Raw genomic sequence first — 12,709 nt, forward strand, 5'->3', positions numbered from 1 at the left:
GGGACACAATTCAACCCATAGTGGTGGGTGTCAGGGAATGTTGAGCAAAGAGGCCCAAAAGCATAATTTCTTTCTATGGTCAGGATCATATATTTTCCTCAGTACAACCTAAATCTGTCTCATTCAGAGAACTAGAATTTGTTTCTAATCAAAAAATCCAGGTATTTTCATATGAGTAAGCCAAGGGTTTCCCTAAATTTATACAGTTGACCTCCACCACCCTACCACCCCTACCTTGGAACTTATATTAATACTTACTTTTCCCTATTAAATATTACAATGTTGGCTTTGGCCAAAAATTCATTCTAGCCTGTTGAAATAATTCTGACATCTTACTTTCACCACCACCCCCAACCCAGCTTTGGGATGTTTATATATCTAATAAATGTACTATCAGTGACCTGGTTTATAGCAATTTTAAATGTTATATACATGCTGGCCAAGAACAGAGCCGTGTGGCTCATCACTAGATGGTTCCTCCGTGCTGTGACCTTGACCATTCAGACTAGCTTAGTCACTTGTTTAGCTAGTTACCCACTCACCCAAACCACACTTCCTCTTCCCAGATACACTCCTCTAATCCCTGAGCAAATAATGACTTTTATTTAGCTCAAATCAAAATATACATTGTAGCATTTCCAAGCAACCCTGACCTTCCTCACCCACCCCCCAGAGTAGAAAGAGCAAACTTTAATATTCCTGAGTTGCTCTAAAGGACTTTACTGATGACTGTTCTCTTGTCTTGCTAACCTTCTAGTTCACCAGTCCATTCTGCAATTTCTCTTCAGGTCAGCATTAGCCTTACCTGCCTTTTGCTTCTAGAATCTAGTTTTCTGTTCTTTTAAAGAATCAGAATATTTTTCCTTTCCATTACCACCTCTCCTATTATGCAGGTTTTCTCAAAACAATCAAGATTGGAAAATCTTTGCTGATGGTGTCCTGTAAACAAGAAGCACTTTTAGCCCCAGCCTGGGAAATCCCATGGACAGAGGAGCCTGGCAAGCTGCAGTCTATGGCGGTCCCAAAAGTTGGATACAATTTAGCAACTAAACCACCAACCACTTCATTCACAGCCCCCTTACTTATGGAAAATGCAGTAAATTTAAGCTCTCTTGAGAGTGAGGCATATTACCTTCATTTGAAACATGGTAATTTTGTGAAACTGATACTAAAGTAACTTAACAGCATTCGGCTAGCTCTCTTTGGTTCCATTCTTTTCAGTTCAGTTCAGTTCAGTCACTCAGTCCTGTCTGACTCTTTGCGACCCCATGGACTGTAGCCCACCAGGCCTCCCTGTCCATCACCAACTTCCGGAGTTTACTCAAACTCATGTCCATTGAGTCGGTGATGCCATCCGGCCATTTCATCCTCTGTCGTCCCCTTCTCCTCCTGCCCCCAATCCCTCCCAGCATCAGAGTCTTTTCCAATGAGTCAACTCTTTGCATGAGGTGGCCAAAGTACTGGAGTTTCAGCTTTAGCATCAGTCCTTCCAATGAACATCCAGGACTGATCTCCTTTAGGATGGACTGGTTGGATCTCCTTGCAGTCCAAGGGACTCTCAAGAGTCTTCTCCAACACCACAGTTCAAAAGCATCAATTCTTTGGTGCTCAGTTTTCTTTAAAGTCCAACTCTCACATCCATACATGACTACTGGAAAAACCATAGCCTTGACTAGACGGACCTTTGTTGATAAAGTAATGTCTCTGCTTTTTAATATGATGTCTAGGTTGGTGATAACTTTCCTTCCAAGGAGTAAGCATCTTTTAATTTCATGGCTGCAATCACCAAGTGTGGTGATTTTGGAGCCCAAAAAAATAAAGTCTGACACTGTTTCCACTGTTTCCCCATCTATTTGCCATGAAGTGATGGGACCAGATGCCATGATGTTAGTTTTCTGAATGTTGAGCTTTAAGCCAACCTTTTCACTCTCCTCTTTCACTTTCATCAAGAGGCTCTTTAGTTCTTCTTCACTTTCTGCCATAAGGGTGGTGTCATCCATTCTTTTGCATAAAGGTAATTCCTCTCTGATGTTCTTAAGTTTTAGAGCCATACTATTCTGTCTTTGGAATGATTGCTTATATTTATCTGCAGTGTCCAAGGACAGTCTTTTTCAGAAAGAAACCAGTGGGAAACCCACGTGCGAGCCCTGTTTATCCTTTTCCATCAGATATGCTCTTAAGAGACGTGACCACTGTCACGAGTGACCCTTGAACGAAATATCTAAGTTTAGAAACATCAACTGTGCTGGCAGGCTATTCCCTTGCCTATCCAACTCAAGTGTATCTTTTTTTTTTTAAACTAATGATAACATTTATATTATATCCCCAGATTTCTTAGAACTGAAGTGAGTGAAGTAGATACCGTTTTCCTTCTCAGTCTGTTCTTCAAACAGGCTTTTCAAGGTTGTGGGGCAGTCAGGATTTATTACTTTAAAAAAAGATGGCCTCATGGCATTTGGAAATCAATACACTGGTGCTGTGTACTGGATCAAAGCCAGCATTAGGGCTCAGTCTAGGAAATGTCCAATTTGACCCTGTCCTTTTTTAGTTTGTGTCAGAATCAAAAGAAATGTCTAGGTAATTTGCACACTCTGTTTTAATAGTTTCAGATAACTCTCTGTTTTACTTTAGAGAGCATGTTTACTTTTGCTCTCTGTCACGTTCTTCTTGTTTTGAATGAAACAGTCATTTATGGTTTGAGTGTTGAAGTTTAATGCATTCTGTTTTACAGACTTCTGGTACTCTGTGTGTGTTGTGTGTAAAAGCTTTCTAGTTTTGATTTTGCAAAACAGTCTAGGAACCAAAACTCTTCTCAGTTTTTTGTGTTCCCCTGCCACCAACCCTTTGTAGATTTCCTTTTAGTAGCAATTTTTAATTCCATATTAAGCTCCTAAATTACCTTGCTTCCCTCATTTGTTTTTATAAGCTAAATTGGGATAAGATACAAGGCCATGTTCAAGGCAGAATCCAGTATTTCCCTGCTCTGGCTGCCAGTCTCCCTCAATTCCCCATACCAAACACTTTAAGGGAAAAAATGTATATTGCATATTTATGTTTTATTCATACACGCAATATATATTGAGAGGGTTTCATTATGCAAAGATCTGAACTGAAAAATAACCATAAAAAATGGTGAGTCTACATTTCTCAACATTCTTGTGTCTTAAGGACCACATCATTATGACGGTGAGGAGGGAAGTTTAGTTATCTCCAGTGATAAGAATTAAAGTGCCCTTATTCCAAATAATTCTAGGAGGAGTGGAAGAAAAGGTTAACATTTATTTGTTACCAAGCATCTGTCATGGGCCAGCACTGTGCTGACCCCCTAGTAACAGTGCCGTGAAGGAGATGTTACCACAGCCTTGGTGGTGGAAAGGGTACAGATGGGGATGATGAGGCCAGACACTCACACCCAAGTCACAGAGCTGGCTATTGGCCAAAGGACCCAAGTCACAGAGCTGGCTATTGGCCGAAGGTGCACTTGAAGACGGGTCTCTCTCTCGGCAGCTCCATCTGCTTTCCAATGTAACGTCATCTTCCTTCTCATATGGTGAAATACTATATCAACGTGAAGGTGAGATCGTCAGAGCAAAGAAAACACATCACAGATTTTGGTGGGAGAGGGAGAAAATTTCTTAAATGCTCTATCATTGTCAGATTATAAATTCAACTCAGAAATGAAACACTATTTTATGTAATTAAATTGCCTTTGTTTTAAATGTTAGACATTAATCAGCATGTGGAGACTTTTTGAGACTCATTTTTATGATAGACTATCTACATTTTATTTGCAAAATTCTGGGTTCCATTTGCAGCAAGTGTTATTTTCCTCTGACATATTAGTACTTGGGTGCACTAATTTGGGGCTGACCATCTGTGACTGCATGCTAAGTGCTGCAGTACGGTGGCTTCTGGCTGAAATATGGTCATAAAGTAGGGTCAGTGACCCTTTGTGTGCTGTGTGCTCTTAAAAAAACATAAAATAGTGTAAAGCTGCTTTACCTTGATTGCGGATCATAATAGACTGGATACTAAGCTCTAATAGCAAATCTGTGTAATAAGTCAAATGCTTTATAGTGTGCTCGTTATTTAGGAGAGAGGTATAAGTTTTTCACAGAATATGGCAAAAAGTGCATCTTAACCATTTCTAATGAGGTGGTTTTTAATATTCATTCTATATGAATTATTTAGTTTGAGCCATACATGCAATAAACAGCATCAATTGTTGCTTTTGTGTCGCATGTATAATAGTTTAGCTGTGCCAGCATCAGTGTTGAGAAGGCAGAGAAACAGGAGAGGTTCTACATTTAGTCATAAGTTATATTCATCCCAAATCTGGGTGTAAATTAGTAATTTTATTTGTATTCTGAAAGGATGTGTTCACCTTAAAATTTCAGTGTTATGAAAAACTAGATATGTAGATATATTTTCTCTTGAAAAATGTGCTGCTTTGTCCCCAAACTTCTGTAGTTTATTCCCCATCCGCTCATATGTTGTAAAGCAGCCCGTCTAGCGAGGGCTGGACCACTCAAGGATGGTGTTTGCTTCTGCTACATTAATCTACAGGCTCCAGGTCTGGAACTGGAGCCAGAATTTACTGTCCTTTCCAGGATAGTTCAGAAAAGAAGACCATGGTGATTCCTTTTCTCCCTCTCCTCTTTGTTCACAGAGGCAAACCATTGGCTTTCTATAACACAGATACCACAGGCTATTTTTCTCAGATATTATTTTAAAGCATTTAAGGCTAGTTAAAAGAAGTCCTCTGTCTTAAAGCTTTCCTGTCCTTTAGAACCTTGCCATTCATCTCCTAGCTCTCCTGAGCCCTCCATGATAACTTCTTAAACTTGAATGTTATTGCCTGAGTGCAAAGAGCCAAAAAAAAAAAAGAGTAATACTAAAACAAAAATGTAACATTTCTCTCTGCTAATTCTAGCTGTAAGATTTTTGTTAATCTTACCAAAATCCTGCTTTCATCATATCATTCCACAGTTGCAAAACCTCCAGCCACATTCTGTGCCCTGACTCCTTTTCCTAGAACCCAAGGCCCTGTCGGACCTTTTCCAGACTTGGCTTGTCTTACTCCTCACACAGCTTGCATTAGACAGATTCCTCTGTTTACTGTCTTCCATGGCCTACCTGAATTTGTTTTCCCCAAAGTCCTTTTTGCTGAACTTGACCTTCATCCTGTTTATGCTCCTTTATTTAGCTTTCATCATACAAGATCACAACATTCTTAGTTATTTTTTTAATATTAAAAAATCCCTTGCACTCCTTCGCCCCAAAACGGTTCCCCTTGATGGCAGGAATGGCATCTTACATATTTTTCATAGGCTTTGGATGGTGAAGGGCCTACTGGAGGCATGCTGTAAATATGTGTGGCTTGATTTCTTAGTCTGACCTCCTTCTGGACTGTACTTGTCTTTCACATGTTCATTCAGCTTCGGGACCAGGTTTGCCTTTGACCTTTAGGACTGCAGCAACTTTTCCTGCCAAATATTTTCCACCTTCAAACCCTGGCTGCCATTCCAGCCGCATCAGATACGCCTTCCTCTTCTGTCCCATACACAGAATCATGTATTCACCAAGCACACCCAAGTGAAAGGGGCAGTGACCGAACATTAAGGAATCAAGTCAAAATGGCTAGAATTACAAATGGAATATCTTTCTATACCTTTCATTGTTGTATCTTAGATGTCTTATACAGACAGCGAAAATCTTCAAGGCCAAAAAGCTGAAAGTTTTAAAATACCTGTCTCATATTGATTGCCTAATTTTAAAATTTCACATATACCTTATCTTCAAATGCTTACCACTTCTTATACTAAGTAAATAAAGAAAAGAGAACAAGTTGAACTATTCAAAATAGTGAGGATTCAGGATAACATGGATAAACAGCTCCTTCTGCTTTTTTCTATTTTAGGCCTCATTGTCCAACAAACTTTAATGTTAGCAGAGTGTATATAATTTATACTTTCTTGAGCTAAAGCAAATTGTAGGAAATCCCCTTTCCTGGGAAGTCATTGAAAAGATAAAGAAGCAGAAAAAAAAAAAAAAGCAAATTAGAGAACTGTATCACCTGTGTGTGCATATTTGTGTGTGAATTTTTTTCCCTTTTCTCTCACAAGTCCACAGTCACAAGGAAGTTTTGGCTCTTGTTCATAAATCCATTCCCACCAAACAGATACATGTAGTTACTCTGTTGAAGCTTTAAAGCCAGCCATACCTCCTCTGGCCTGATACATTTGTTGTCTTGGGCCTCTTATTCCAAATAGAACAATGTTGCCTACCCAGAAGGTCAGGTAACAACTTTCTGAATGTTATCAGTATCTGTCTCAGAGACTTAGCAGTTCCAGAGTGTACCCTCATCCCTCTGCCTCCTGCTTGGAGCTATGCAGACTCAACACTGGGAACTGCTTTGAACCTCTGGAATATTCTGCAGTTGGCAAGTAAAGTATCTGCAGTTATCCACATGGTTGACCAAAGCAAACTTCTGCCTCTCTTCTTTGTTACTTATCAGCTTCCCTGGTAGCTCAGCTGGTAAAGAATCCGCCTGCAATGCAGGAGACCTGGGTTCAATCCCTATGTCGGGAAGATCGCCTGGAAGAAGACATGGCAACCCCCTTCAGTATTCTTGCCTGGAGAATCCCCATGGACAGAGGAACCTGACTGGCTACAGTCCATGGGGTCGCAAAGAGTTGGATATGACTGAGCGAGTCAGCACAGCACAGCTGTGTAACCTTCAGTTCAGTTCAGTCACTCAGTCATGTCTGGCTCTTTGTGACCCCATGAATCGCAGCACACCAGGTCTCCCTGTCCATCACCAACTCCCAGAGTCTCCCCAAACCCATGTCCATCGAGTCAGTGATGCCATCCAACCATCTCATCCTCTGTCGTCCCCTTTTCCTCCTGCCCCCAATCCTTCCCTGCATTAGGGTCTTTTCCAATGAGTCAACTCTTCACATGACAAAGTACTGGAGTTTCAGCTTTAGCATCATTCCTTCCAAAGAACACCCAGGACTGATCTCCTTTAGAATGGACTGGTGGGATCTTCTTGTAGTCCGAGGGACTCTCAAGAGTCTTCTCCAATACCACAGTTCAAAAACATCAATTCTTCGGTGCTCAGCTTTCTTCACAGTCCAACTCTCACATCCATACATGACCACTGGAAAAACCGTAGCCTTGACTAGGTGGACCTTTGTTGGCAAAGTAATGTCTCTGCTTTTAAATATGCTGTCTCGGTTGGTCATAACTTTCCTTCCAAGGAGTAAGCGTCTTTTAATTTCATGGCTGCAATCACCCATCTGCAGTGATTTTGGAGCCCAAGAAAATCAAATCTGCCACTGTTCCCCCATCTATTTGCCATGAAGTAAGTGATGGGATCAGATGCCATGATGTTAGTTTTCTGAATGTTGAGCTTTAAGCCAACTTTTTCACTCTCCTTCTTTCACTTTCATCAAGAGGCTCTTTAGTTCCTCTTCACTTTCTGCCGTAAGGGTGGTACTCTGCATATAAGTTAAATAAGCAGGGTAACAATATACAGCCGTGACGTACTCCTTTTCCTATTTGGAACCAGTCTGTTCCATGTCCAATTCTGTTACTTTCTGACCTGCACACAGGTTTCTCAAGAGGCAGGTCAGGTGGTCTGGTATTCCCATCTCTTTCAGAATTTTCCACAGTATATTGTGATCCACACAGTCAAAGGCTTTGGCATAGTCAATAAAGCAGAAATAGATGTTTTTCTGAAACTCTCTTGCTTTTTCCATGATCCAGCAGATCTTGGCAATTTGATCTCTGGTTCCTCTGCCTTTTCTAAAACCAGCATGAACATCTGGAAGTTCACGATTCACATATTTCTGAAGCCTGACTTGGAGAATTTGGAGCATTACTTTACTAGCGTGTGAGATGAGTGCAATTGTGTGGTAGTTTGAGCATTCTTTGGCATTGCCTTTCTTTGGGATTGGAATGAAATCTGACCTTTTCCAGTGTAACCTTCAGTGGGTCCCATACTCTCTCTACTCCTCAGTTTCACATCTACAAAGTGTAATAAAACTTCACCTACTCAAAAGATTTCTGGGAAGATTAAAAATATTTGACCTAAATCACTTAAAACAGTGTCTGGCATAAGATAAAAGCTGTATTAATGTAAGCTGTTACTTCTGTTATTCCCCTGAATTGACTCACTAGGTCAGGCTTTCCAGTGTGGATCCTAATTCAATAGCACGTGGTCAGAAGTTTGGTTTTTCCCTCATTTCAGCCCCCTCTCCCTCCTTCTTGCTGGTTATTGTCATTTGCATGGGCACAATCTCTCTCACAGGGTGGGAAGTTTCTTTGTCCTTCAGAGGCAGTTCACTTATTAAGTCAAACAAACGATCGTCCTATATGCATGAGGAATATCCCACCTTTTTTCACACTTAAAATAAGCAGTTTTTGTTTACATTATGTGTACACTTTTTTGTAGTTTTTTTTCCACATACTTATTTTTTTTGTTTGTTTGATAATGTTTATAAAATAAATTAACATAAGCCTTGCTAATGACCCCATAGAGCCTTAAATGAATCTCTAACTGGGATGACCAATATTAAAATTACTCATCAACCCTTACCGCCATCTGTTGGTAGTAGGTGGAATAAACTCCTTTCTCCAGAGGCTTGGCTTGTAACCAGCAATGTTCAAAAGCTCCAAATTCTCTACAAGGGGAGAGAATCAGTGTACGTGTGTGTGTGCACGCATGTACACTCACATGCCATGTGCACATGCATGTACATGCACATTGGACGAGTCTGTAAAGATATTCAACAATCCATTTCACATTTGTGTCCAGGACAATAGGTGATTTTAGTATTTTAATCTACTTTCCCGTGTCTTCAAATTACAACAAATATGCATTTCTTTTGTAATTATGGTAAATTATCAAAAAGGTAAAATGTACGAGTGACTAAATGATGGGAGACAGAGGAGAAAAATCAAGTTTTATTTTAGTAAGTGCAAACTAAATATACTTAGATTTTATATTACAGCCAACGAAAGAAGAAATGGAAATGGGGAGATATGACAAAAGCTGTGGTGCAAAGGAAAGAAATTTAGGTAGATTCTAAGCAAAACTTTTTTCAGCCAATAGGTTTAAATTTGAGTTTTTACTTGTTTATCCTTCCCTTTGAGATTTTCAGTACTCTGTAGTCATGTCCCTTAATTACTCTCTATCCTTTTACTATCAGAGTTTCCTCTGGGGTGGATCGTCTACTCTTAGCACAGAATATTATATTCTGGGTAGCTACAACTGTGAGTCTGAGTCTTCTTACTTTGAAGCTGATAAAACCCAAAGAATCTTTGTTTTCATATTTTCCCCAATAAAATTCTGCAGCTTGCTCTCTTGGGCATGCATCTCCTTGGTGTTCTTAGAGTGTGAATCCTACTCAGTTAGGAGGCCTGTTTTCTCCAATAAATCATATGTCCCTGTTACTAGATTTTTTGTTCTGTTTTGTTTTACAAATTAAGTTGCAAATAGGAGTGGGGAGGTGAAAATCTGGTTGCTTTATGAATTTCCCCCCCAGATATCTGTTACTCTTACAGGCACTGCTGATCAACGATAGACTTAGGCTAAATGTTAATCATCTGTAATGAGTTCTCCCCCAGCCACTCCATCGCTTGCCTCACATTATTAAATCTTAACTACAGATAAGACTAGCAGGGAGGGATAGTGACCACTCTGAACCCTGCTGCCCCCTCTCCTGCTCATTGAAGTGCCATTTGCCACGTGGCTTTTCCCCATATTGTAGATCCTTTCTCATGTCATCAGAAGAGCTTGTTCTGTACTCCATCCCCACAATATGACTGCATCAGCCCCTGAGAAACTGACTTCACCAGGGCCTGAGCAATTTAAAAGTATTTCTGTTTCCAGGCCAGGGATCTGTATTTTTGTGAGAGCCCCTTGTGCTCTGAGCAGTATAACTGAGTGAACAGTTCACAGAAAAGATGTAGGAAAGGAAAACCCTTCAGACCCCTGCCCCCACAACCCCCACCACCACCTGTGGTAACTCCATAGAAGTAGCCTCCTGAACCCCTGGATTGGAGAGAGGCTGGTATGCAGTAGTACCATGGCTGAGTGAAAACTGTCTTGACTTTCTGGGAAGTCATGGGCTTTCAGTGCTAACCCACAAATCATGATAAAACCACAATAGAAAGTAAAACTGATAAATGATAGACATATCTCTTCTTCTATACACACCCCCATCCCTCCTTCAACTATGAACCACCTGTTTATTTCTTGTGTCTAAAACAAACAAAAAACTTGCTTTGGCTTGAAAAATAAATCTATTCTGATGCCTTAATAGAAGAGATCTTCCATTTTTTTCCCCTCACTGTTCATACTCTGAGTGTATAAAGGAAATTGTTTCTCAAAATAATTTCTTTTTTTTTTTTTTAATTCCTGCAGACTTTATTAGAATCACATGGAGGACCGCTGCTCAAAAGCTTTTTCCCTCTTAAGACCACCTTTAATCTTTAAAGTATACTCTGGCCAAGGCAGGGGAAGGGAAATGTCTAGAGCCCAACAAATTTCTTATTAGCCCAACTTTCTCACCAGCTTATTTCCATTTTACAGCCATAGAAAGCTTAAAGGAGTTCTACTACACCTTCATCATCTCTGAGGCCTAAGGCCCAGAACACTCTATAGCAGTTATCCCAAAGGAGCACTTAAGTAATGTATTTATCAGGTTAGGACTAAGAGTTAATCCAGTAGTTTCTCTGCCATGCATTTCTCAACATGCACTTCTGAGCAGTATTCTTCCATGCACAACAGGAACAGGATGGGCAAGAATGAAACTCAAATGTGTTGAACAGGCTAGTCTGTTTCATCCCACAGAAACTTCAAGGAATCACCCCCACCAACCTACCCAAGATCAAGTAATAAGCCATCTTCAATAGATTATTTGAACAAACGGTAATTAGCGCACACTTCTTCAACAGATTCATTTCTTTAAAGGAATGGATTTTGAAGAGAAAAAACATGGGGCAGAGAGGTGTGGAATAGAAAATAAATACAAATGTAAGCTGTTTTGCTAATTGCTTTATAACCACAAACTAGTACAGAGAATGCCCTCTACAAAACACAAGACAGGTTCAAAGGTGGAGGTGTTCCCTTAGGCAAGGCTGAAGGCTTCAGTCCCGGTATTTGGAATTTAGGCTGCAGTCCTTGTTTTTGGATGGATCACTGGGTGTGTGGCACAGTCCATGCTTTTAACCAGATTTGAACAGGAGAATGGCCACTTGGCCCAAGTAGATGAAGTGTTTGGTTTCACGTGTCACATAACTACCGAAGTTCCTCCCCACGATGCAGCGCCAGGTGGGGTTGTACTTCTTGTCGAACTCCTTCTTGATATGGGCCACAATGTCCTTCTCTATATTATATCTCTCCAATGCCTGAGTAGCACACTCCACCAAGTCCTGTTGCATCTCCTTAGACATATCGTTGTTCTTGATCTCAGCCTTTCGGTCACACATGGTTACCAAGGAGCAGGGGCTGGCCGACTGCAACCGTCTCCTGGCGGAGGGGCTGGTGAGGCTCACACCTGTGTAGAGAGGGGGTCGCAGCCGAAGCCTTGGCGCATTTCTCATTTCATAGAGAAACTGCAGTAAGAACTTTAACTATTTTTCATTTTTGATGTGTTAGGCAAGATCTTAGACCCAGAATTTCTGTGAGCTTTTGTTTTCCCATTTGCAAAAGTGAGAATAAGAGCAGCTACCTCTTAAGATTGTTGTGAAGTTAAATAAGATCATACACAGAAAATGCCTAGAACTTTAGTAGAAACTGCTGCTGCTCCTGCTGCTACGTTGCTTCAGTCATGTCCAACTCTGTGCAACCCCTTAGACGGCAGCTCACCAGGCTCTCCCGTCCCTGGGATTCTCCAGGCAAGAACACTGGCGTGGATTGCCATTTCCTTCTCCAATGCATGAAAGTGAAGTCGCTCAGTCATGTCCGACTCTTAGCGACCCCATGGACTGCAGCCTACCAGGCTCCTCCGTCCATGGGATTTTCCAGGCAAGAGTACTGGAGTGGGTTGCCACTGCCTTCTCCGTTAGTAGAAACTAAGTAAATGTTATTCCCTTTCTGGTTTCTTATCAAATCGCCCACTGAATGGTTGAGGAGATTAGGGATGGTTTCATGGAAAATCTAGTGTTAACAACAGGTTCTTTAAATTCAAAGATTGGTAGGAGGGGGCAGTGGAGAGACGAGAGAACCATGTTCAATTCTCACCTCTCCCCCCCTGTTTTTTTTATTTGCTATGCTAGTTCCCCACCAGGGATTGAACCCATGCCCCCTGCATTGGGAACACAAAGTCTCAGCCACTGGACCACCAGGGAAGTCCCAGAGAGTTTAAGGCAAAGTAATGTTTAAGGCAAATTAATATTAGACACATGTTAAAAGAGTTAATGACTAGCTGGACTCAGGAATGGCCGAGTTGATGATGTCTCAGGGACATCACCAGCTTCCCAGGTGGCTCAGATGGTAAAGTGTCTGCCTGCAATGCGAGAGACCTGGGTTCGATCCCTGGGTCGGGAAGATACCCTGGAAAAGGAAATGGCAACCCACTCCAGTACTCTTGCCTGGAAAATCCCATGGACAGAGGAGCCTTGTAAGCTACAGTCCATGGGGTCGCAAAGAGTCGGACACAACTGAGCAATTTCACTTCAGAGACCACAAACTTGATGG

General features: G+C 41.1%; 2 protein-coding genes across 7 annotated transcripts in view; one reads left to right on the plus strand and one right to left on the minus strand.

Annotated features, from left to right (window-relative positions):
- RBMS1 (RNA binding motif, single stranded interacting protein 1) overlaps window positions 1–12,709 on the plus strand; it is a 219,006-nt gene that overhangs the window by 161,924 nt on the left and 44,373 nt on the right. The window lies entirely within an intron of this gene.
- LOC105002397 (dynein light chain 1, cytoplasmic-like) lies at window positions 7,914–11,862 on the minus strand. The gene has a single exon (XM_010858974.1). The coding sequence runs from the start codon at window positions 11,611–11,613 to the stop codon at window positions 11,236–11,238; it is 378 nt and encodes a 125-aa protein (XP_010857276.1). The 5' UTR covers window positions 11,614–11,862; the 3' UTR covers window positions 7,914–11,235.

The sequence above is a fragment of the Bison bison genome, unplaced genomic scaffold (genome assembly GCF_000754665.1).
Source record: "Bison bison bison isolate TAMUID 2011002044 unplaced genomic scaffold, Bison_UMD1.0 scf7180017864452, whole genome shotgun sequence".
Classification (NCBI taxonomy): Eukaryota; Metazoa; Chordata; class Mammalia; order Artiodactyla; family Bovidae; genus Bison; species Bison bison.